This window comes from Perna viridis, chromosome 12, assembly GCF_037379345.1.
Source record: "Perna viridis isolate PV_CMFRI_1.1 ecotype Kerala chromosome 12, ASM3737934v1, whole genome shotgun sequence".
Classification (NCBI taxonomy): domain Eukaryota; kingdom Metazoa; phylum Mollusca; class Bivalvia; order Mytilida; family Mytilidae; genus Perna; species Perna viridis.
In genome coordinates, this window is record NC_142456.1 from 17,940,348 (window position 1) to 17,968,313 (window position 27,966).

Sequence of the window (27,966 nt, forward strand, 5' to 3'; positions counted from 1 at the left end):
TGATAGGATATCATTTATTATTTGCAAGTAACGCACCCCATGGTTTGTCAGACGATTCAAATGAAAATAATCGTATTTGCTTTAAGTCTGTATTGTTTTTTATTTAGGATATGGTGAACTAACTGCATCCCGTTGTAAAGTGTGTGGAACTGAGAAAAATTTTCAATATAAGACAAAAATATAAATGATGGAACGATATTCATTAAATGAACCTCATTTTAAAGATAATGACTGTGTTTCTTCATTCTACGTGTATATTACATGTCGATTTAAATTGGCGGATTCCATTTATCATCTACCTCCTGGTTGCTGGACAGGCTGCTGTTTGAGCTACACCGTGACAAACAGTTGTGTGGTTTGTTTGTCGTTTCTATTTGAGAAACGGAACGTTCTGTCTCAGTTGAATCACAACTGTTAGTATGAGAAATATTTTGATCTTCCCTTTTACAGTTCACTGTTGTTGGAGAACCGGTATTTTCTTCACATTTGGAAAGAGATTTACGGGATCCAGATCTTGTTTCAACATAGCATGTGTCCATATTTGCGTGGATATAATGTCCACCTTCAGCTACAACATCTTGCTGAAAGTCTTCTCTTGGAGAACCATCATTTGCTAGATTATCACAAAATCGAATATCACCATTTACATCGGGAGAATTTACTCTAGCATATAGTTTCTTTGTAGCAGCATCTTTATTTTCTGTTTTAGTACATTTTATCACAGCGGAACTTAATCGGTCACCAGGTAATAAAAAGCAAGTTTGAATGAATCTCACAGGAAGAAGGATGTAGGCACAGGTACTTGGGGTCATGAGTTGATCCATTAAATGAACAAAAATTGTACTAAAATGTTTTTTTTTGTGTTTTTTTTTTTTTTTTTTTTTTGGTTTTTTTTTTTTTTTTTGGTTTTTTTTTTCGTTTTACACCCTAAAAAACACTGAGGTAACAGGGACGGTTTCGTTCCTTTTTTAAGATAAGTCACAATTCATACGTAATGCCATGGCTTTCCGTAAGTACGCGGACTTTTTGTGCCGTGCTAGATTTCCTACAATTAGACTTATGGAACAGGATTGCATTAATACTGAAGTTTTATGGTCGGCATCATGAACTCATGGATCATTATGGTGCTTCCATCTATACCATGAGAACAGATTTGTTCATCGTGTAATAGACTTATGGAACAGGATTGCATTAATAGTGAAGTTTTATGGTCGGCATCATGAACTCATGGATCATTATGGTGCTTCCATCTATACCATGAGAACAGATTTGTTCATCGTGTAATAGTTGTTCTTTCTTCTTTGGTCTGCCTCGGACATGACATTTTATGAGCAACTCGGCTGATATTTCTAGAAGAGCAAAGGACTCACTTGGTATATGCTTCCTCTTTTAGTGGAGTTCAGGTTGCTTATTTACTTTTGTTTCTTTGTACGTGTTATTTTTTGTTAGTTCATGTTCTTTGTTGTTTGTGTGTTTGTCCTTTTTAGTCTTTATCCTTATAATATATTTTTTGTATTTCCGCTCGGATCATGGTTCACTTGATTTCTCTTTCACGTACAATCACGTTGCGGTGGAGCTCTCTATGACGTATATACCCATGTATCGTAAATACCTTAGTAATAGTTACTTACTCTTTGAATAAGCATTATCAGCCTAGTAAAAATAAAATAAAAACGTGAGAAAGAATTTGATTTGGATTATTTAATTCCTACAAAAATTAGTTTCTCATTTGATATAAAAGTTAAAGACAACTTTTACTTCCAGAATTTTAAAGTAGCACTCCAGCTAAGGATAATGCAAAATTTAATTCATGGGTAAAAATCCTACATATTTTTATTTTTGATATTTTGTTTAAATAAACATGTGGTTTTTCATGTAACCCGTGCTCTTAGGAGATAAAAATTATATAGAATGCATGTAGATTTCAAAATTAAAGGAGATAACTATGTAAATGGCGCTCAAATACAACAGAATCTACTGTATTTTCAATGTCGATTATCTCTTAAGAGCAGGCAGATTTGAATGAATAATTACACATTTCATAGTAAAGACCCATAAAACAACTTAATTACAAAAATAAAAATATGTAGCCTTTTTGGGGTGTATCACATTTTTCAGATTTTGCATGATTCTTACAAAGACGACTTCTTAATACTTTAAAATCAGATTAAGCCTAGTGCATTTTCATATATTAGAAATAGTCTATATCGAAAATTACGTTTCGTGAGAGGTAAAAGTTCCTCCCTTGCATATATTGTCCACACGCGAAACCTAAAGTCCCTATTATAAATCGGGCAATTTTCGCGCTGTCTTTTTTTTTTTCGCGGTTTCCGTAATAAATTTATATTCGCGCAGTTTCAAATTCGCGATCATCACCGAAATCATATTATTATGTTGTTCGAAGAAAAACAGTCTAATTTTCGCGTTATAACTCTTACCGCAAAATAACGGAAATAAAACACGGTTAACAATGTATAGAATGATCGGGTAATTTGGGCAACAATTTCTTCATTTGTAATCATTTTGAAACAAAAGCTATTATTCCTGAAAGCATCCGTAAATTTAAGAACATACGTTATGTCGGCATGCATCCAAGTCAAATATCAGTAAAGTTTATACATAAGGATGACGAAGCAGAAGCAGAAGCAGAAAGGTCATCAACGTCTACAGTACAAGTTATTTTATTTATATAATTCATGGCCAAATGAAACTTACAGCTGCATATCCACTGCTTGAATCACTTCCATTGATTTTATATCTGATCTCTCCATTGATGTTGAAGGTTGAAGTTGGTGAACTAACTATTATCCTGGACTCTTGATCTCCTTATACAGAAAAAAGATACTGTTAGATGTTTTATATGCTATTTCCATAAGACATTGAGGATAATGAAGACAATGATGATGACAGACAGACAGACCATTCTGGTCATATTGAGATTTCATTTAACCATCTTATAGAATAAATAATGAAACCATGTACAAATGTATCATTAAAAAATAACTCAAAGCTTCTATGAAAAATTATTTTTACAAAATTAAAGTAATTAATGATAATATAATTTTCATTTTGATGATGATGAATTTTAATACTAAACCGACACAGTACTATTCCTTTGTTAAAATTTACAACAATGATCTAAATTGCTATGTCTTATGATGTTGATTTCTGTTTAATGCTATAGGGATGTTGCATGACTATTACAAAAAATTGTGTGAGAAGACCTTTTATTTCATATGCAAAGTCTTTAACTCTGCCTCAATAATCAATGCTACGCATTTTAAATTATATCAGAACTATTGACATATAGGAAATTGTCGGAAATTAAGTTATATTTGTTTTCGTTAAAAATTTGTGTTATGCTTAATCGTAATTTCTACTTGTGTTGTGATTCCTTTGGGTAGCTCGTGGTGATTATCGTGCTGTGAATTTTTTTTTTTTGTGCACTGTTCTTTTGTTCTTTTATTTGTAATATTGAATTCCTTTTAGATTTCTCCTATTTTGTATTTCATTGTCTTTACTGATCAACTATCGTTTAGTGTCCATCTGTTGTTTTATGGATAAAACTGAATGTATCACAGTTATAATGCACGAAGTTAATTTTAAATATATTTGCGTTCTTTCTGATCATTATATCTGGAAGACAATTGTTAGTTTCGACAATACTAACCATTCTCTTCGTCGTCAGAACTGTTGTATCATACATGCAATACAAAAAGGTTTATGATTAAATACGTTATTTTGTTCGTCATATCTTATTGATGATTGTTGTAACTATATAACATCTATAAAATTTAGATTTTAAAGTTCATTCAAATCACAGACCTCTTGTCAATCATTACAAATTAGGGTTTCAAGCATTCCATCACCGACGTCGATGCTCAAACTTTTCGTTTTCGTCAGTTATCAATCGCTTGGTAATTTGACGAAGTTTAATTGTTTTCTTTTCTTTTTACTTCATTGTTTTGTTATCCAAAAGCTCGTTCACTGTAGTACGTTTGAGCTTTAAGGACTTTCGAAAATAAATTCGTATAAAATCATTTTCAAAATGTTTCAATTTTGCAACTGCACTTGCTTTTCTATTTTGCATACGAAATATTTTCTGAATTGCATCTTAGCAGACATAAACCTTTTCCATTAGGTGTGATGCAACTTTGATATTAAATAGTTCAATTCAATTGTCTGCACTGTTTGAATTGTTGATGTGCATAAAGAAAAAAAATAATGTGGTTAGGCTACATATCAAAGCTAGGTCTTTTCAAGTTATTTGAAAGTACAAAATAAGAAAGCATGTTTTATTGTGCCTAGTTGACTTCTTTAGATAGTTAAATGTGTTTATGTCACCTGTCATTGTCATAAACTTGAATATGTAAAGAGCCCTTCCAAGAATTAAACATACATTTAAATATATGAAATTAAAATAGCATTAAGCCCAAATTAGAATGTTCTCTGTTTATTGAGATGAAATTATGAAAATATTTCCCAAAATTCGCGATAAATATACAAAAAGATCTCCAGTAGAATAATTTCAATGTTTCGAAAAATTATTTTTAAAACATTTTTTCGAAGATTTATAAACTTCTACAGAACTTTGTGATCTTGATAATAGTATAACATTTCAAGATATAACGTTTTGTGAGCACAATCAACAAAATATTTATTTTCATATTTTGTAGTTGAAATGAGAAATGTTACCCATTCCAAGACAAGTTCCTGCAAAACACTACTTTTTTTACCAATTCCATCTCCGCACGTGCAATTCTTTTTCCAATAAACAAATAATAATGTGCTAAAAAATTATGTAGATCTTCAAAATAAATAAGTAAAGAGTTACAGTAGCTGAATCAATCCGTGCAACTGAAATTGGGATATCGTTGTTCGATTTCCGATCTGTCAAACTGATAAATCTCTTCATTTTTTCATCACGTGACCGATGATCGGTTTATATATTTTACGGATCGGTTTGTTTTGTTTTCCATTTTTACACACATTTACTAACTTATATAAAGTCGGCATTAATGAATTTATGTGTATTTTATTTTACTATTTTTTACTAAAATTTCGATTTATTATTTAAAGCTCAAAAGAAATTTGATTCGATCCGATCAAACTTCTGAAATTTACATAAACCCATCATCCGCCATTTTACATAACAAAATCGCGATTAGGTCGGTCACCGTTCATTGATTTTTTATCATAGGTCATCGATCAGTCAAATATTTAATCTTTTCAGAGACTGTATTGATACACTTTTATTATATGAGGAATAAATAAAATTATAGCATTCGATTGAATGAATTAAAAATCCTGAATTTAGAGATAAGCAGTTGTGATAAGCAAACTTCTTACAGGTTATTAAAATGTAGTACTGTTTTATATAAATTAGTTATGTGCGTTAATATTGGCAAAAGTTATAAGCTCATATAATGAATTTAGTATATTGGAAAGTAAATAATCTTAAAAATAAATAAGTAATAAGTGCTCCAGTCTTACCCAGGTTCTGGATAGAGATATGTATCTTCTGTATATACAAAGCAGACATATGTATGTAGATGTACTGATATGTTGGTACTTTTTAATATATATATATATATATATATATATATATATATATATATATATATATATATATATATATATATATATATATATATATATATACAACGTCTCAGAATGTGACGACTCTATTCACTACACTGCTCCATCGGATCTAATTGGTACAGGGAAGATAACGTAAACTTATAGAAGGGTCTGAAAGATGTCACAGCGGTACGAGTTCGAGTCCCGCGGAGGGAAAGACAAAAAATTTGCTTTCCAAATTTGGCAGTTCTAACATCGTTGGGAATTTTTCAGACCTTTGTATAAGTTGTATAAGTTATCTTCCCTGTATCAATTTGATTCGATGGAGCAGTGTAGTGAATTGAGTCGTCACATTCTGAGACGTTGTATAATATTGATTTGTTGTGACATGCATCATTATTTGATCCTCTATCCTACATAATAACACCTAGATGAACTGTCCCGTACTACCATACATCGTGTACTAATTTCCAGCCCTAGATTAATCCTACGAGGAGGAATCACCCGGCCTGCGAAAGCTATATTTTTATATAGCCTAGCTGGCCGAGTGGTCTAGGGCGCTGGACTTAGTGCAGGCGGTGTTGCCATAGATGTCACAGCGGTACGAGTTCGAGTCCCGCGGAGGGAACGACAAAAATTTGCTTCACAAATTTGACAGTTCTAACATCATCGCTGGGAATTTTTCATACCCTTATATATATATATATTAAATATGCCCTTGATCCCATTACAACAACTAGAAATGATTCATTGAAAATAAACGTTATTTTTAATCCATTTAAGTATTCACCATGAATTTGTTAATTGAAGTTGAAAATAGTGGTCAGAAACTATAGTGCAGTTCAAATGACAAAAAATACATGGATCGTGGGTAAGTGTCCACGAATGTTAAATTAACTTCTGGATCAACCTACCGTCATGTCATAGAGGCCTGTACTATGTAGGAAGTATATATATGTTTATTATTAGACATAGGTTTTTAGAAACATTTGATCTGACTCACCCTCTTGATCCTCATTTATGGTGGCATATCCTGCATCTCTCATAATCACAGTACCTTAGATATAAATGTATATTTTGATTAAACTGTATGTATTACTTAAAGTAAGGATTGTCATATCTCGGGATTGGTTTTGATAATAGACGTAACATAATATTATTCTATACGGATACAAAATGCAGATCGGATAGTGGCATAAATCTTCCAATGAATTCAGTCTTTATTGCAAGTGGCTAATATAGATTTAGTATGTAGTTATTCTCTGAATTTTGATACTTGTGTGGTATGTCCTGAATGTTTGAATGTTCTTGAACTTTTAATTAATCAGACCTGGGTGACACAACGATGGCACAGATCAAGGGGGAATTTCACCAAACAACGACGGCATGTATTAAATGTAACATAAAAGGACTTGGGAAGAACTCACTAAAACGGCAAGTTTGTATCGATCTCGAGCTGACAATAAATGTATTTGAACAAATACGAACACTCAAAACAAAAAAAACAACGCAATACTGAAATTTTAAGAAGAAGTCAAGCAATCTATTGACATGAAAAAGGTCATAGGTTAAACAATTACCTTCAGGTCCAGTCAAATCACGATAATTATTCGACGAAACTTCTAGATTTGTACCACCTTGCAATTCCTGAGGCTCACTTCTTCGGCTGGGCTCGACTGGAATCATTTGAGATCTACATCGTGATTCACGTAAGTGCACGCATTCTGAATGGCTAATCGCTTTTCTTAATGTAAATAAGAAATACTAATAATAACGAATAACGACTTCTTACTAATTTATGTACTAATATACAGTCCAAATTGATTTTGCATGTATTACTATATACCGGTTTATTGGCGGCAGCTATACCTGAATGGCATATTACTATGCTTACACTGCTGATGCGCATATGTATTACCCATACAGAGCCGATACCTGAACATGTTTATAGAAAATTAAACAGTCGTCGAGGTCATGTTAATAAATATGATTTAATTTTCTTTGGCAGTAAAACACGATCAATTAAAAAATCTTTTCCAATTGACTATTCAGTGGCATATGTTTAGATGAAGTACTTCGCAAGCTACAACGTGAAGCAACCGTAGAGGTAGAACCCTGCAAAGTAAGGGCAAGTATGGATACAAACATTTGCCCTTAATTGCCCTTAAAATTGGGTGGTCACAATCATCAAAATTAATTCTGTCCTTCCTTCCTTCATTCGTATGACTCCTGTTGGTACTATTTCAAAAAGATTCATTTACTTGTTTTCAGGTTATTGTCCGTCCATACACCAAGAAGAATGCTGCATTCCGCACAATTTTTGATTCCTAATTCCTGAACAGTTCATATCTGAACCCCAGAATCAACTCCAGTCTAACCAATGTAGTAAAAAATATAATTGAATAGTAACATAATCATACATGTTCTTTTACTGGATTTATGCTGAGGAGGAGGACATTACAATACTTATTTGATAGGGGATGCCGTTGTTGGATTCTGGAACCCTACTTTTCCATATATTTTGTTTTTGTTTTAAATATGTAGACCTTTTCATATATTGTGTAAGAAAAAAGACCATATCCCATATATATTAGGAGTGTTTCACTGATTATGATACACTTAGACATATAATAGCAATATTCATCATGCATTTATTCTATAAATACAATTTATTATGTTGAATGCATAATGGTGATCAATCGAACCATGTATGTTCATTTGCTTTATTCAACTGAGTAGCAACAAAAAAAATGATCATCTTATAATATACATTGTATGGTATCTGCTCTTATAAGTCTTCTGGCACATCAATCGCTAGATGAATCCTGTATATGTTGGGATATAACCCTAAGTACTTACATGTCTTTATACAAATCATCATTTGCAATTTTTATCTCATATTGAAGAGATTCTTTAAGTCTCTGAAAAAAAAACAAAGACATTCAGAGAAGAAAAATGATTGTATTTTGTTTTTAAATTTGTCAAGAGAAATACCTGATTTTTTTTTTATATTTTATTTTATTTCATTTTTTTTTTTTATTTATTTATTTATTGTTATTATTTTTTTTTTGCGAACTTATGAAATTATAGAAATTTTTAATAAATGCATATACAGTTCGCAAAATGAAACAAATAGTGATATATTCATGCATCCCTGCCTTGGTTGAAGTTCCATGTTATCAGCCTTTTATACAGGACAAATTTTGGATTGTTTTAACTCGAATAAAAATTATGGTATTTTAATCTTAAATAGTTATAATTCGTTCTCCGGTTGTATACATAGGTGTGTCCAAAATGTGTTCAACGTTTTTTTGTAGTCCACTGGCAGTGATTTGCATGAATGTTTTTTTTTTCATTTTCATTTTCGTTTATCATTTCATCATCATTTCATGTTCATTTCATCATCCGTTTCATGTTCATCGTCTGAATACAGCTGAAATATTGCTGCTCGGACGTTAAACCCCAACAATCAATCAATCAATCATGAATTTTAATATGTTTTCAAGTATTCAAGTATTCTACATTGCTTGTTATTAGAAGACACATGTTCTAAGTATGTAAAAAATAAATAGAAACTAAAATTAAATTTAAAATTAGGATAAGAAATACTTACTAAAAGATTGCTGTTGTTTGTGGTAGCAAACCATTTTTTCTTCAGATGATCAATTCGGCTGTCTACTATAATTGCCAATGTCTTGCCTCTTTTTTCACATTGTTCTACGCTATAAAAAATATTTCCTTAACTTAATTGACATTATTTTTACTTTGTCGAATATTGATTGATATTCATTAATTAATTTAGTTAAATTCAAAGTTAAAGTCACATATAAGCGTATACGTTTCTTATGTCGTTAGGTAATCTACGGTTCCAGAGACTTCATTCCTTGTATTGCATATGGTAGAACCTCTCGATGATTGATTTGTCTTACTATTTCGATAGTGTTGGTTTTAAGTTTTTCTTTTATACAATTGATTTTTAGATTTATATATTCCTTTTATTTTAATGCTCCTGATGATATGTTATTTCTTTAAACACGTGTACAACATATCGAAATTCGCCATATATATCATTAGTATTTTTTGTATTTATCTGCTTTTTTCATTTATTTATTATTTTTTTATTTCCTAAATGCACGATCTTAAAAAGCATATCAAAACAATATTCGATTTACTATGAATAGCCTGTGAGGGAGAACTTGTCAGAAAAAGTCCTGCTATCCTCCTTGTCATAAATGTAGACATTCCCACTTTCCAATATCACATATTTTAGAACCCCTGCAAAATATATACTAATAGTTGACACATAGTAGTTCATTTAATAACGGCATTTGTTCATGTTCAACTTGATTCAATCATAACAATATTTTTATATACCAATTTATTCTTGCATAACAGAATATAAATAATTTACGCTTGTTTAAAAGGGAAATATAATGAATTTTTAGAGGGGTTGGGGTACTGAAACCGGAAACTGTTTTGATTTGTATTCATTTCTACTTCAGAAGTTTAAAATTTAAAAAAATCAGGAAAGCTCACTGAAGAATTTACTCATTGTGAGGTCTTTAATTTTGAAACGAATGAAAGTTTTAAGTAGGTCAATGAGTGTCAAAGCTACATCAGTTTTCAAAGACCCCGATGTAGCAAAAACATTGTCTACTATACATGACAAATATGTTATCGTACCAGCAGACAAAGCCCAAAACAACATTGTTTTTGTCTGCAAAATGTTTTACATCAATTGTTTATTGTCAGAGGTAGACGTAGAAAATAATTGCAGTGATAAGACCTATACTGCTACCACACTCTCCAACGAAGAGATTGTGGAAAACCATAAATCTGTGATATCCTCTTTTGGTCTCTCTACCAAGGACGTTGATTGTGATTTTTCAATACTGTATACTTCTATTTCCCATACTCAGTTAAAATCTGGACTTAAAAACATTATGCATCGCTGTTTTTTTTTCAAAAAAAGATAGTACACCTTGATACAAATGTATAGTTCTTGGTAGAGATTCCTCATACTTTGTAAGAAATAATTCCAAATCATCTTCCAATGTGGTGTGGTGGACGTGTTTTTTTCAACAAACGGTCGGCATTCCAGTGGGAACAAATTGTGCTCCTTTACTTGCTGACCTATTCCTTTACTCTTATGAGGCTGACTTTATAGCTGATTTGATCCTAAAGAAAGAATATCATTTGGCTAGATCCTTTAATCTCAGTTTCCGCTATATCGATGACGCATTATCTTTAAACAATCCTAATTTCGGGTATTTGATACATCGCATCTACCCCAAAGAACTTGAGATAAAGCATACTACAGACACTGTAAGGTCAGACTCATATTTTGACCGACACATAGAAATCGATGATAAAGGTAAACTATTGACCAAACTTTACGACAAACGTGATGACTTTTCATTCAGAATTGTCAACTTTCCTTTCATATGTGGCAACATCCCTTCAACACCTGCATATGGAGTGTTCATATCACAACTCATACGTTATGCTAGAGCTTGCCGAAACTACGCAGACTTTTTATATCGCGCTAGACCTCTAACAAATAGGCTTCTGGAACAGGGTTATGTTGCTTCAAGATTGAAGTCATCACTACAGAAGTTTTATGGTCGTCATCATGAACTCGTGGATCGTTATGGTGTATCCATCTGCACCATGAAAACTGATTTTTTCAACGGGTCCTAGTTTTCCATTCCTCGTTTGTCTACCCCGGACTTGACTTTTTATGAGCAACTCGGCGGGTGTTTCTAGAAAAGCAGAGGACTTTGTCCGATTGTATCGTCAATATATCTTCTTTACATTTGAATGAAAATGACGTCACGCACTAATAATGCCATGTTTTACACTACAAAAGTAGGCTAAGTTCAAAAAAGTTTTAAAAAATGTCATAAAAAGAAATTCTGGTATACAGAGTAATAGCTACTTTTGATACTGACAATATCAGATGAAATTTTTCAATTCGGTCTCACGCGCTTGTCGAGATATTCAATTTGATAGTGTCAGTATCAAGATTGAAAGTAACTATTAGTATATATATGTTCCTCGTGATTAGAAGGATATTTCATTTATTATCAGTAATTTGAGCAAAATTCTTTTGATGTGTACTTGCTTATAATGCATGGTTCGGCAAACTGACTTGATACATGATATCTGTCAGTTTGCAGTAAACATGCGCTTTGTAATTACACGCGATCCCCTTTTTGGGAGGCCATTCAATTACGTTTTACAATGTTGCAAGGACAGCCAAATTTGTAAAAACAAAAGTTCTCACGCTAAAGAAAAAAAATGTTGAAACACAATGATGCACTTACGAGTTATGTAGCTGATGTTAATCTTGTCGTGTAAACTCATTGCTATAAAGTACTATATTAAAACAAAACATAGGACACGGATGCTAACCTGATAACTGACAATGTTTGTCATCCTTTGGATTTCGAGTAATTCCTACAACATACACGGTAGTGAATCTATTTTCAAGAGAAATCACCGTAGAATTTGTATCATCCTTAAAATAATCCTGATAATAATGCACAACAGATGTTAACAAATTAATCTTGTGGTATGCCAATCTTCCCTAGTACATCAACTGTAGCACTTGCTGAGTTTTGACTGGACCGTATCACAACTCATGACGATTAGTGATCATTCGACAAAATACTCCCTATTGGGTAATATCCTTAACATATTTCAGAAAACGAGCATCATTTTCTTTTATAAATAGAAAATTATCGATAAAGGAAGAAAAGACATTTTGCTTCAGGTAGTGACTTCATCGTAGTTAATATCAGGGCTCACCCTAGCGGGCTAACCTGACATGAACTTTGATTACTATCAAACACAAAATGCCATTTATTCATATACTAAAACTTTTAAGGCAGCATTGTGGTTTGAAGTACAGGTGTAAAAAATGAAATGTCATTTTAACTTTATATGATATAAAAAAACTTACATGGAATAAACAATGAATTTAACACTTACATTTGCTTTTCTGAAACATCCTCTTCTTGAAAACATATGTCATTTCATTATATGCATCTGGTGTGTTCTGTATCAAAGTAGTAGCCGCTTTAAATTGAAAAATAAGGACATAGAATACGTATTTTTTATTTTTTGTTTTCTTCTATTTTCATTGTCGTTTTTGTGTACGAATTGTTTTTTTTTGGGGGGGGTAGGGGAAAATGTTTAGTTCATTACAGATTATTTTTTATTCATTTATTATTCTTTTATATTTTTTTTCAACTTTGTTTGAATAAAACACTCGTTCATGGTTTCAACTTATCCAAATAAATTGTAGGAAAAATTTACAATTTATTTACGTATACGTCCTTCCAAGCTCAAAGACCTTCGCCATGCAGCCATGGCAAATGTCGGTTAAATCCTAAGTAATCGGAGGTAACCTCGATCAAAGTTATTCTACAAAAGCATATATATATATATATATATATAAACGCAAATATTGAATCAATCTCTTTCAATATTAAATATCTATAATATTGTTAAATAAAAAAAATCTAAACAAAATAAACTAAAGGACGTAGAGATATTTATGTTCAGAAGTTCTATCGGTGCAAGTTTGAAAGTAGGGAAATTATATTCGAAAATCGAATTATACCAAATATTTCTAGCATATATAATTTCCTAGTTTTTTTTCTAAAAATTATCATGAATCAACATTCTTTAGAGTTTAAACGTAAAATACATGGTTCATCGAACTTGATTTCAAGATAACTATGCCTTACAAAAAGCCATTTTTTACAACATTTTATTTTTATTCTGTATTGAAATGAATTATCACTTTTCGTTACTATTAGTAAGGTGGTAAGTAAAGCTTCTTATAAATTAGTATAAACACACTTATCTGACACTTTTTAATATCATAAAAGAAACGTGGGGTCACCGGGCTCCTTTTCTTATAATATTAAAAAAAAACGAAATTCCCAATACATTTCTGTAGAACATTTTTCGCCAATTATCCCATTGAAAGATGCTTTCTTACAATTTATGTTTATAATTTTACCTTATATCGATTCCAAGAATTCTATCAAAATAACCTGAACAAATTTTTGCATCGTTTTAAACACTTTTAGTTAATTGAAAATATGTATGTCTGTATGACTTTACAAGAAAAGAATGCCCCTGTCAATAGATATTATCTACCTTATGCCTTACCAACATTACTCTATGGTTTTGGTTGAGAAAATAAATGTACGAGAAATCGAATATGAACAAATGTAGTGTGTGCAAGCAAGCACATTATACTGACACCAAGTGAACGCATTTTACACTATTTTTGTATTCAACAGAGAGAAAACAGAAACAAAAAAGTTCGTTTAACGATGGAATTTTGCTTTACTTAACGACTAAAATATGATTTTTATATCGAGTATTCATATTGGCCATTTATATTTTAATATTTCAAATTAAATACATAGGTATACATTTTGATATGTTTAAACTCCAGAAAAGAAAATTGATGAATGGTAAAAGAATCGAGTAGCCGTGTGCAAAGTATTAAGTACCCGAGTGCATAGTGAATGAATAGTAATGTATTTCTTTAAATGCCATGGAATCGTTTCCACAAGCGGTCTCATTTGCCTTATTGTGCGAAAATTGCCAAATGCATTTTGTAGCTGAAATATTGCTATATTTACAAATTGAATTAGGTTACTTTAGGTCTTTTTTAAACTTTTTGCCATACTTTTCAGCAGAAAAGTTCGACAATTCAATATTTTTCTCGACATAAATTTATTAAAATTCAGAAGCTAAATTTTAATTTCATCTTTTCAGCAGTTTTAACATAATTGTTCGTAAAAAATAGAATACACCCGTAAACTTTGACAATTTTTCTTTTTTGACTTTTTAAATGCTTAGGACTATACTTTAAGTAAAAGGCGTCATATTTAGACTTCTGAAAATGTCACATCATTGTCTCCATTTAAATCGTTATGCATTATAAAGGACGAGGTGCTGTACTATTATCAAGAGAATCTTCACGTACAATATTGACATGATTCGAACTTAAAAAAAAAGAATTCATGAATATTCATAAGTACTACATGTACTAGAATTTTCGGAAGACGAATAGCTAAACTGTTACTCTTCATTCATATATACGATCAAAAACAATAGTATTGAATAATTACATTGAAATAAGATTTAATATAGATAACCAAAAAAAAATCACTCTGCTACATTTGTAAAGACGAAAGGTACAGTGACTTATAACTGCAGTTTTTTTTATCGCAAGCTTAAATTTATCATTTCTTCTCATATGACGAGAATAGGTATGGTGAATATGTCAAAGAGTCAACAACCCCACTTGGTTGAAAATGTCAGTTAGTTGATAGGAAATTCATATACTTTACTTAGTTGTTATCGATCTGTTCACGTTCATTTTCCAAGCTTGGCAGTGTGACAGGGGTGTCGCGTTGCTGTATAGGTGTCTTTAATTTGAATATCAAACTATAACTAATTGGCTACTATTTTAAGTTATTGGAATTTTTAGCTGTATTTATAGGACAACTGGAAAACCGTAATGAAATAATTAAGTGTAACTATTAATAAAAAAAACAATATTACAGGTAACCTGGAAGTTAATAAAAGAAAAATCTTGTATCAGCTCGACACCTAAAAAGTCATATGTGTCTTTCTCTGGTGCCCTCAAAGAGCGAGAGACTGGGATTTTGTTTAGCATAGTTCTACAAGGTTAAATTGCGTAAAACACATTTATTATATATACCTGTCACGGGGTCGAAATAAGTATAGAAGACAGTATACCGTTTATATTCATTTTGTTCAAAAGACTTGAAATAAAAAGAAACATTTACTTTTGTTTTGTTTTGTTTTGTTTTGTTTTTTTTAAGGTCGGTCATTGTTCAATTCAAAGCGAAATTATGGTTGTATTTGAAGAAGCAACAAGCAGAAGCGCATTTATGATACCAAACTAGCCGAGTCATGACTTAAACTACATTAAACGTATGAACCTCAAGGCAGAGCGTCCTGTTTCAAGGTGTGTGACTTTTGTACTTGACCTTTGACCTGATGGTCAAATGACATACAAATTTTGGCTTAAGTTAATGACTCATTTCATGCAGTATTTCACCTCATATTATGTCATAAATGTAAGGAATCAATTGCTCTTTATCACTTGATTGTTCGTAACTCCAGTAGCAGTAATAATATTTCACACATCATTCTGTCATATATATGTTCTCTAAATTCTATTGTTATTTCCCATACATAAAAAGTAAACTTTAACATAGTCAATGAAAAGTAAAATACAGGTTGCAGATAGTTCACTTTTGCCTGTCAGTTAATTCACTATCCTTGATGCATCAGCATATAACTTCAGTTATATTAACTTACTTTTTTATATTTAATGAGGTATGATACCAAAAGTACTAAATCGTGATGTTTTACCAAAACTTCAAGTTTTTTGTCTTCTTTGACGTATTCCTTTATATATTTTCCCCTATTCAACTAGGTTGGAACACAGACATAAACATACACGTAGATTTTCCAATAGTTCTTTATCAACTTCTTAATCCAAAGATAGTCAAATTCGTAGTGAACCTGGTTGTGATTCCTAAGATCTATTGACTGACCAGGTATCAGTTGTAATTCATTTCTGATACCTAAGAATTAAGGCTAAACCAAAATGTCTTAACAGAGTTGTTAAAGCGGAAAATGTACATAATTCTTTATAATGTGTTTATCACATGTATGTAAAAATTTTTAGCCATTTCTTGTGCTCGTTTCCTAAAATGAGAAATAAATTATCACACATAAAATGGTTTCCGAAATCTATTCAAATTTATTTCAGTATGATTATGGTACAAATATTACCCTTACGTCTTACATGTACAAAAAAACGGCTCAATTTCGATTTCCTATTGTTTATTTCCCATTCCTAGATTGTGATATTTCCGAAGCTCCTTCCTACGGTGTCAACATTTACAACTGGTCTGTTTTGCTCGTATTTGAAATAAAGTGTCAGATTTTATTTAACACAATTGATTCCTCGCAGAAAAGCTTTAGCACCAAGGTAAACCGATTTCACAAACTTCTTTAAATGTTAACGTAGTTTTTTCACCGTCACAAAGTTTAATCATAATTTAGTACTTCTGGCATCATACATGTATCTCAATCAATATAAAGGAGGGATCATACAACTGAAGTTATATACTGACGCATCAAGGATGGTCAATCAGCATCCAAACGAATGGTATTATCTGCAACCTATGTTTTATATTTCATTGACTGTTTTAAAATTTACTTCTGATCTGTAAACTTGTTGACTATATTGTATAAAAATAGTTCGTATTTCACAATTATGCAATTCATTCTTAAATGCCACGACAAAATGAAATGTGTAATTTTAGGTTCCCATGTTTGGTTCACTCATAATTTCTAGACATCTTCAAGTAATAGATGTAGGGTAACAGGCCAGTAAACAAACATGTGTTATTCTTAGCTCATCTGGCCAAAGGCCACGTAGCTTATGTCTTCTCTTAGCATCCGTCGTCTTCGACAAATTTTCGAAATTCTTATTCTCTAGATAATTGTGAACAAAATGACCGTTTGGATTTATGACCCGTGCAAAAACATAGGCGCCGATACTAAAAATAGAACATAGGAGTCTAAATGCATTTTTTAAATAACTCAAAAACCGTTGCCTTTAGCGAAATTCTGGCAGGGGATAATATTGTTCAGCATCAAGAGACAGACCTATGTCGAAATTCTGAGAACGATATTGACAACTGATGTAGTTATGACCCATAAAACAGTATTTTTGGCATTCTTCGTATGTACAACTTTGAAATATTCTTTACAGAATTCAATGAAAATTTGGATAATTGTTCCGTAGGGTATTCCACACAAAATAACTGTTGGTATTCTTAAATAAAAAATAACCCTGTTACTAAAAATAGATCATAGGGATCAGACGACTATTTCTGCAAACAACTCAAAGGTTGTTGCCCTTAACAAATTCTTACAGAGTATTACCATTCAGCTTTATGAGACAGACTTTGCCGAAATTTTCAAAACGATTTATCACTTGATTCAGGATTAATAGTACCGATACAGTTTTTGCCAGTTTTTACATGTGCAACTTCGTAAATTTCTTTCTCTTAAACCATTGTACATAATTCAATGAAAGTTGGCATATTTTTCCTTTGGTTATCCAACACAATATGACTGCCTGAACGTTTAATCCGTGAAAAAAAAACATGGTCGCCGTTACTAAAAAAAGAACATAGGGGTCATAAGGCATTTTTTGCACATTTTGTCGCCTTTAGCAAAATTTTTGCGGGGTTATATTGTTCAGCATGATAAGACCAACCAATGCCGACATTTTCGAACCGATTCGTCTACTAATGTAGGAATTGTAGCTACTAAAACAATTCTTAATTTTTTTTCACATGTACAATTTTGAAAATCGTCTTCTATAAAAACCATTTAAGATCATTTAATGGAAATAAAGCATATAAGTTCTTAAGTGTATCAAAAAATATATGACTACTTAAAAATGGAACATATGGGTCAGAAGAATAAAAAATAATTCAAAAAGCCTTCAGCAAAGTTCTGGTTCAGATCATAAAATGCTATTAAAAGCATTTACTGCATTTGACTATTCAGTTAATTTTAAGCCTATCTTATTGTCCAGGTTTTATAATAAGCAAATGGTAAACCAGGTGAGCGATTCAGGCTCTCTTGAGCCCTAGTTATCCGTTTATAATATTTCTATGATATATATATAAATGCTGATTTTCCACTTGTTCGTATCTAAATTTATGGCATCAAATTCCATGTTGAGTAAGTCACAGTATTGTTACATTATGTTTAAACAACAAAATTATAAAACATTTTGAAATGGTCTATAAAAAAGAATCTATATGTTCATGTGTATAAGAGTAATCATAGGAACCGAACCAAGATTCTAGCGGAAATCAAAAGAATGTAATCCTGGGACATTTTGATAAGAAGATGTGCATTTCAGTAAAACATGAGCTCAAAAGTGGAAATGGGATATAATGTCAAGAGAAGATTAACAAAAACAAGAAATATTATTTGTGGTTCTAATTGAATTTTCTCAATATACAGAAATTAATCAAAACAATTTAGATTCTGTCATATGACATCTGTCCTGATTAACACTAAGTCAAAAGTTGGTATGTAATTTGACCATGAGGTCAAACGTCAAGCTCAAATGTCAACCACTCTAGTACGTGACGCCTCGCCCTGAGAAAATACTACCCAATACCAAATATCATATGTCTAAGTAAAAAGACAAAAAAAATTACAGCCCGGACAAAATTTTGTATGGTATTTGGCCAATATTTTGTGTCATTTGAGTCAAAGGTCAAGGTCAAAAGTCATCCTATCTAGAACATTAAACTCTACCTTGATGTGATATACTTAAATGCCAAAGGTCAGATATCTAAGTAAAAAGACCAAAAAGTAATGGAACAGACAAAATTATGTAGTATTTTGCCAACATTTGTATGTAATCTGACCTTGACAGGTAAAAGGTCAAGGTCAAAGGTAACTCACTCTACTACGCGACACTCCACCCTGAGAGGATATACAAACATACCAAATATAAGAAGTCTAGATCAAAAGACAAAAACGTTATGGTCTGGACAATGTTAGTATGAAAAGCGTTAAGAAGAAAAGTCTTTATGGGGGTGATTTCAGATGATCAAAAAACAAAGATAGGATACATATTTTTATTTTTGATATGTTTCAGTGGGGAGGTCCTGCTATACAATTGGATAATATCTTCTCTCTCCTCTTGGTAAAACGGGTCTGAACATGGTCTATTTTCGTATATTTCAAATTGTCAAAAATTAAGAATTTTTGTTGCTGTGGTTGACAGAACTAAACCAGTCAGATTATTTTGTACTTTACTATAAATTGTTTTACTATATACATACATTTCATATAAGTCCGACATCGATAAATCACCCACTGCATGGTTCTTAGGTTTGCTACTTAAACATCATATTAATGTTCACACTGCCTATCTTGCAATATACAAAAAAGCATTATATCGTTTATCAAATTTACTAATACCAAAAGATATTGAAAGTCTTCAAGCAGATGCCATTTCTTTTTTATGAAAATTCAATCATATACAAATATGGCAGCTCAGTAGATGCGATATTATACAGTTATTAAATGGGTTGGATGCAATAGACCATAATATTTGTCCTGAGGTACCGAGAATGATCAAGTGTTCTATTGCACGATGCCAACGGGAACCAAAGGACAAATGTTCTGGTCTATTGCATCCAACCCATTTAATAACTGTTTTATTACCTAATTTGTCTATGAGATGTAATAAAGAATGGAAATAGGGCATATGTCAAAGAGTCAACCATTCGACCAGGAATAGGAAATTGACCGCTCCATGTTTACGAATTGGCAGACGAGAGTCACATCTACGTTTTTACACACGAGTTGTTTGTGTGTAAATTCCAATTCAATGAAGCGCTTAAAAAAGTTCAACCCATCAAAAGGCTTAGATAAAGGTCATAATGGTGTCAGTGCACCGTGCAATAGTACATCGACAGTACAATAGATCGCCCTGTCCTGAATAAATTTTGAAAATAGAGAAAAATATGTGTATATTTGATAAACAAGATAAAACCTTATAATTAGGTAATAACATGTTTTATGGCACACTTAAAGCAGAAAATGACCGAGGCCCATTGCCGAGATCATATTGCATGTACCAAGCTGACATAATTGTTTTATTAGATTTCTCTGTGAAAGATTTGAGAATCTCCCACTGATTGACATTCTCTTCGGACGTCACAATTTGAAATATGTATATTCATTGTGACAGAAATGGAAACTATGAAATACGAAATGTAATAATGTGTATTATGCTGTTATAAAGAGTTTTATTGCGAATGTTCAATAAAAGTGCCGTTCTCCTTATCTTTCTGTAGGTCAAATAAAAAATTCATTAAAACTATTTCAAACTGAAATAAAGAGAGCTCAAATTTACGATGTTTGCAACTCACCGAAGAGGAAACTCGTCAATCTTGACCAAATAAAGAAAACTGTATTTCTACAAACAAATTGATAATTGAGTCTTATTATGTACAATACCATCAAATAAGTTTAAAATGAATTGCAGGTTTTATAGGCGTGCGTTTTTGTTCATTAATAGCTTGAATTTTAAACTGTTACTTAGAAAGTTTTAGATTAAAACATCAATAAGAAAGAAAAACAATTGTGTAGAAATTCGATCCTCAAAATGCAAACGATTTACACATTTGTTGAAACAATTGAATGGATTACAGTGAAGAAGTAATACAATACCCCTATTGAAATCGATACTAACATAGCCATACCGATGATAGTTGATGTTGGACACAATAACTTCCGAGTAGCTTTGCATTTACATATTATATTTCATAAGACCGAAATAAAGTGAAGCAATCGGCTAATACATGAAATAAGTGATTCATATAAACGCTTTGTTTACACATTATATATATTTCAGATTGGCCGTTGCACAATATTTCCCGTGCTTGTAAACAACGGTCGCTAGATAAAGAATTATAAACAATTGAGTATATCTTCATGAATTTTGGAATTTTGCCTGTGTACTCAAAGGTCGGCAAATCATTTGCATCTTCGCCAAAGATGATCGGAGACAAATGCCCTTTTTTGTATTGGTAAATTTGTCTAAGAGGTAAAACCTTGCAATGCATCTCATGAATGACATCGCTGAGTGTCAAAAAACAAACAAATGTCACAAACAACCTTTAATCTTGTTGTGATCAACTGAAACCTGTGATTGGAAAAGAAAGGGTTAAGAGATCCATAACCTGGTGGAAAACGTGTGGTGATGATGACACTATAGCGTCTTGCAACGAACATTTGGATATTTATTTTGGATAGCAAGAGGCACCGCAGATTTTAAATGAAGTAATAAGTGCAATCGATGAAGGATCCAACCTAAGTACATATTTCCAAAAGGACAGTCACTCAGAAATGTAAAAGATGGTTAGAATTTCCTCAATTCAACGAAGCAATAGATAGTAGCCACACCCCAATCAGTGCCCCAATAGAACACCATAGCGACTACTATAACCGGAAATGCTCCGATCTACTCGATTAAATTTCAAGTTGTTGTTGACCGAAATTATACATTAACAAATGTAAATGTCGGGCAAACGGGAAACATCATGACAAATATTTTTCAGGGAATCCTCACTCTTTGCCATGGCTTTATCTGGAGATTTGTTCGTGTTCGATTAATAATGGGTAGCTGGATTGAAATGGAAAACGAGGAAGAATTAAGATACTGCTTTAAATGACATTCGGGTGAAAATGACACTAAAGCTGTTCGTTTTTCTTTCAAGAATTTGCCAATGAACAATTAAATTGGATTGCATTTATTTAGACAAAATGAACATTATGTATTATAAAAATATTTGCATGTCTCGTAACATGCATCATTACATTTATGGTTTGATAGTTCAAATGTTCATACGATACAGTAAATTGCTGTGCTTTAATAAAGCTCATTTGCAACCCATAAGAGTGGCGATAAATTGTTAATCCTCTTGATGTTGCTTCATTTCTTTATTTCGTTCATTTTTTGTCGTTTTTTTCCTTGTGTTCATTTTTAGTTTTCATCCTCTTTTTCTCCATTGTGACAAATCTCATTTCTTCCATATCTTGTTTCATCAATTTCGCAATATCTACCTTCTTCCTTTTCTTCGCCTTTGGATTTCCTACAGAAGATTATGTTTTTTATTAATAAGGCGGAGTCAGGAAAATCATATGAATAAAAACTATAGTTATAAATAATAAGTCAAACCTTAAACAGCATCGGAATCATGGTAGAAAATGAATTAATCATGATAATTAAAAATAATTGAATGCATTGAAAAGTGTCAATTTATTGTGTGGGTTCATTTTAATTTATGTCACGTTCATGCAGCTTTACTGTATCTTCAATGACAGGAGGGATGTGTTTGATCCTCATTCGAATAAATATATCTAACTTTATACGATCTAGCAGTGTCGGAGTATCTGCTCTACTCACTCTATTGGTATTTTCTGAGCCAGCATCGCTCAGTGAAGTACCTATATTATTCCATTACCCCATCGTCATCATTATCATTGACACTTTAAGCTTCTTCCAGTTGTCGTTTGTTTAAACTTTTAAAGTCGAATACAAATAACTTTATCTAAATAAAGGAATATGACAAATTTGACAAAAATGCGGAAGAAATAGTCATCAGTGTCGTTTGAGTTAAAAAAAGAGCACATGCAACACTGATCAAAAATAAACATACGGTTTAAATTGAGTCAGCGTCTCGAGTTATTTACCTGTTTTACAAGTTACTGAAATATATATTTGTATCTGTATGTATGAATGTTGAACGTTTTAATTTATACCTTAAATTCAAATAAATACCTCAATCATCGTCATCAAAAGTGTATTCATAAGATAAGCAGGATCCAAGGCTGGTCTTCTTCATATAAGCAAGACTTGTCGACATGCAAGGTAACCCATGTCCTTTTTTTTTTTACTTGTTTGAACGTTTTTCATTCTGAAAAGTTTCAAGCTCTGTCGCAATATAGCGATGTCGTACACATTGATTGTGGTCACGTCTCTAACAAAATGGGGTCAAAGGTCAATCATGATTTTTAAGAAAAAAACGTTGTATCATTTTTGTATGGCTTACTTTCCTTTGCTGGTGCGAAAACTTCCAAACTTTTTACACCAGATCAGCTCAAATTCCATCCCATACAAGAATCAATAGCTAAATTAAAAAAAAACCTAGCAAATAGTGCTGTTCGCAGCAGTTTTTGGTAAACATACCTAAAACCTTTAAATTTTAGCAGCCCAAAATGAAAGGCCGACCATGACCTTTAAGGTATCGAAATGTAAAAACTAGAAAGTAAATATTGAACAAACACATGTTGAAATTATTTTTAATATCTAACATTTGCAGTAAAATATCGAATTTTCTATAAAAAGCAGTTTAGAAAGAGTCATTTCTCCATTAATTCAAAAACAAGTTCCCATGTGGTCCAGTATGTGAATATTTCGTATATTTGCAAAAACAATTATATGATACTAAACAAAATTGTTTAGTAGGCCTACATTTTACATAACCACCTCAGTTCTTGACAAAATTTGAGGTAAACATGTTATGTATTGGGTTAATTATGGGTCAGTAAAAAGTAAATGGTAATTAGATAGATCAGGATTAAATTTAATGTTAACAGTTGTATGTACAGACTTTCTCACGACCATCTGTTGATTGATCCCAGCATCGCAGGATAAAGATCTATAGTTTTATTTTGATAACATTTTATGACACTACCCCCCGTTGAACATTACACTGATTTAATTAATTGCTATCGACAAGTAAATATTTTGGTTTAGAAAAAGTTAGCCATTGGTCCAAATTAGAATTTTTAATGTTTTATTTATAATTTGTGGGAGGAGTTGTTGGTGTGTTAGATTCTCTGCACCTTTTGTATCTTCAGTTAGCTTACTATAATGCTCCGCTCTTGCGACATCGAGCGTTACTTATGTTATTTGTAAAATGTTGTACCATCTATATAACATCATAATAAACGATATATTTAGAACATTGGATTAAATACAAGAAAGAGTGGAATTCCTAGCGCTTGTTAATTATTTAGTTGACTTTTCCGGACTTATACTTTAATAGTAGAACAACGTGTCCCCAGTTGTTTACACGAACACCACTTAACCTATTTATTATTTCTTCTTGTCCTGACTACAACGAAAACTATCAGTTTGTTGAGAAACGGAATGTATGTATTATTTTAAAAAAGATAATGCCAATAATGCAATAAACGCAGTTCAAAGAAAATAGCAGAAACAACACTTCCTTATTAGCCAAAGTTGATTTTATTGCATAACGAAACAGTGCATTATTGTATCCTAATTGATTAAGTCTTAGTTTTTTTGTTTTTTTTTTTTACGCCATACCGCCGATATTCTTAAACATGCCAGTGCAAGCCAAATGAAAGTAACAAAAAGACTTTCATTGTATTTTACAGCAGTACCAGGTTTTTGAAAGGTCATGAATATGCCACAAAAACTGCACCTCCAAGACACCTTTTTTTATGACCAGTTTGATTATTTGTGTCAGCAACAAGTTTTTTTCTGTTTGAATAGCTTTTTGGCCATTGACTTTGAACACTTTTGTAATAGTACCCATGTGTCGAAAGAATAGGTTCTTAGCAGATTTAAGCTGTCGTAAATTTTGAAGCGAGTAAAAGTATTGAACATTCTGGCAGGTAAACCCGTACCCTTCATGCAGACCTTTTCTGAATATACAGTTTGTGACTGGATACTGGATACTGGGATAGCTTTTGATTTGAAGCCTGGCAAGTTTTAAGAATATCTTGACGGAAAAGAGAGGATATTTCAAGTCCTTGCCAAGACTCCTTGTTTCTTTATAGATTTTAAAATGAGATTCGGAATTATGGTATATTATACAGTTATAATTGCAAATAAAAATTGGCAGTACATAATATCATTTAGCCCTAATTTGAGAATAGCATCATTTCTTTTTCTTAGACCACCGACATAGTACCGTAATGAGTCAGATATTACGAATTAATTGGAGCTCCGTATGAAACTTGATACGCTTTTTATGAATTCGAAGTCGAAATGTTTTATCGGATCGATACAATTAATACAATCGCAATCTTTCAGTGTGCCTTCTTATATAAGTAAGAAACAAACATTCCCATTTGTTCAGCATATGTACTTCTTTTCAAATGTTTTGGCATGCTTATGATTTCTTATTTAGCTAAATCACTGATCCAACCCTCTCTTTTTTATATGCCTAAATGTGTTATTGATAAAGATTTTTTTTCAACCTTCATTAAAATCATCTCTCAAATATACTAGTCTTAGTACTAGATGTCGAAAGTTTGAAAGAAAATTATAATCCGGAAATGAAACGTATCACACTTAGATTTGGTCTAAGTCTTAGAAATGTCACTAAAAAATAAGCGGATATCTAATAAGAACACAATACAAAAGTCTGTCGAAGATTTCTTGCAAACTAAACAAAAATAACCGATCAGAATAAACAGCACATATCAGTACATATCATTAGCAGGATGCAGCAACACAAGAGTGTAATTTTGACTAAGCGTACTAGTTATTGACTGGCCACAATATACATTAGATTGTACACGGAATACGTGAAATTCCGCATTTATAAGGTAGCTTGTACCACCGATAATGACCTTTTTGTTTACTAATAGGGTATGTAAGTCTCGTGACTCCGTAATTTTATGAGAATGGGTCCTCATCTCCAATTCAAATGCATAGAGATTCGTCATTAACATAGCACTGAGTTCAATGTTAAAAGCAAAATATATTTTTGTGAAAAAATACTGATAAAACATGACAAATATCTACTTCTATTGAATAGAAATGTTAAGAAAAGCATAGATATAGAAGATTTTGCATACTGACACAGCGTTTTCATTTCCCGGAAGTGGGCAATAAAATGCAGACCGGCCTTTGGATTTCAATATGTTCTACATCTAAAATTCTGGAAGGAAAACTGAAACTAGAACGAGCCTTACAAACCCTATTAAAAATACTTCTTACCATTACTCAAAATTGAGAGTTAATTCAGAAGGTACCTGGTTACAAAATCTATACATTTAAACCCAGTTTATGAGTTTCATACAATTGATGAAAATAGGCTTAAAATTACCACAAAAAATACGGTCTGCCAAAACTACGTCAATATTTTCTGCATGTCAATATTTACTTTAAAATTACAGCCTCATGTAATCCTTAATGCTTACCTTGAAACACACTGAGATCATTAACATTTTTTTTCATGTTTTCATAATCAAAATTGACTTTTTAACAGCCTGTATTTGTGAAGGTAAACAGGGCGCAAAATTTTAAAAGTTGCGATCACAATACGTTTGTACGACAATTCTAATTTGAAAGTAGAATGATTTTCCTTTAAAAAATGATACCAGATTTAGCCGTATTATATTTCGGTGCAACTTCTCCTATCCTACTAAATATAATTCCAATAGATTTGAAGTGTTTACTCTTGTGTTAAATCGATCTTGAACGCATGACGTAAATTAATGTAGTTTTGGTCTCCTAATGTCATATATTACACTTTTACATTGAACAATTCGACTGAAATGTTCAATGTACAAAATGACGTACCAGCACTTTTCGTATTATTAAGACCCCACCAGTTTATGCTTGCTAGTGCTAGAGCATAGTTCTTTCAAATTTGTGGATCACAAAAGTATCTACCTTTTTCAAATAATTTGTTTAATTAAAGTTAACTGGTAACCAAATAATCGGCAAAAATTACACACATTTATTTAATTCATTTACAACTTAACGGTTTGGTTATCCCCAGATTAATGATAAATTATGTTATTAAATAAATATGTTACCATTAATTTGAATTCAGAAAAAAAAACTCGACTTGATGAAATGGTGAGTTGTGACATGCTAGTAGTTGATAAAATAAAAGGTTACAGGTTGTTGTTGCATTTGGTACGTTATAGTTCATTCATAAGAGATCTTGTAACTTACCTATGAGGGAAATTAATTCATATATATTATCCAATAAAGGAAAATCATACAAGTATAAGGTCCAGGTGAAAAGTAAATTCAAGTTTTACTTGGATGAATGTTTTAAATCCTGGAACATTGATATGTACAGGTAAATCATTCATTTTATTTGAAATACAATTGAGTTGAATCGCCCACTACAACATGACAGTTTATGAAATAACGAAATATATGATAACGGTTATAGATTATTTTATCCAGTATAAGAAAGTTAGCATGTAAGTTTCTCCATGTCAATTATTGTTCAGCTGTTTATAAAACACTAAGTCGTAACATGTTTAGCATATATTTCTTCAATCTAAAGAACAGCTATATACTACAGAAGTCTCACTTTTACGTTCTTCAACATGAGTATAGTTGAATTTATGCAGACAGTAAAATAAAAACAGACGAAAGCACGAGCAACATTAAGGAGGCCGATTGTCTAGAAAAATTTCTGTTTCGAATCAAATCATTTATGCACCAAAGGTGCCGGAGGATTTTACCAAAACAGTAGTCAGACTTGCATGACCTCGAATTAAATCAGATTTAATTTATCATATTTTTTTTTCCAAATTTGCATCATTACAAATTTCAAATTACCTAAAACGCTGAGGTTTCATTCTTTGGATTGCACATGGCAGAACCTCTCGGTGATAAATTTGGCTTCCTATTTCGATAGTCTTGGTTTTGAGTACTTCTTGGATACAATTATTTTCTTGTTTTACATCTTCCTATATATT

At 31.8% G+C, this 27,966-nt stretch overlaps 1 protein-coding gene across 6 annotated transcripts; it reads right to left on the reverse strand.

Moving 5' to 3' along the window:
- LOC148601527 (uncharacterized) lies at positions 1 to 27,312 on the reverse strand. 6 transcript variants are annotated; one of them, XM_088555034.1, is made up of 15 exons: positions 27,206 to 27,312; positions 20,628 to 20,674; positions 19,533 to 19,618; positions 12,912 to 13,008; positions 12,574 to 12,640; positions 9,753 to 9,855; positions 9,194 to 9,302; positions 8,440 to 8,501; positions 7,161 to 7,324; positions 6,584 to 6,637; positions 5,494 to 5,521; positions 3,671 to 3,690; positions 2,716 to 2,825; positions 1,632 to 1,653; positions 1 to 613 (listed from the first exon to the last, which is right to left on the reverse strand). In XM_088555034.1, exons 5-15 carry the CDS (start codon positions 12,614 to 12,616, stop codon positions 270 to 272), a joined length of 1,059 nt encoding a protein of 352 aa, XP_088411160.1. In that variant the 5' UTR covers positions 12,617 to 12,640; positions 12,912 to 13,008; positions 19,533 to 19,618; positions 20,628 to 20,674; positions 27,206 to 27,312; the 3' UTR covers positions 1 to 269. The 6 variants fall into 6 exon arrangements, with proteins under 6 accessions (XP_088411160.1, XP_088411156.1, XP_088411157.1 ...); XM_088555030.1 differs by having other exon boundaries at positions 12,574 to 12,660; XM_088555031.1 differs by having other exon boundaries at positions 12,574 to 12,660; positions 19,533 to 19,622.
- Positions 27,313 to 27,966: the final 654 nt, after the last annotated feature.

Bases quoted from the DNA above. Each gene is read 5' to 3' on its own strand.
- LOC148601527 (XM_088555030.1), bottom strand. From the start codon at position 12,954: ATGGCTGCATGGCGAAGGTCTTTGAGCTTGGAAGGACGTATAC. The intron at 12,661-12,911 runs GTAAATAAATTG...TTCAATTTAAAG, and splicing joins GAGCTTGGAAGGACGTATAC to CGGCTACTACTTTGATACAG. The intron at 6,638-7,160 runs GTAATTGTTTAA...TTTATATCTAAG, and splicing joins TGATTTGACTGGACCTGAAG to GTACTGTGATTATGAGAGAT.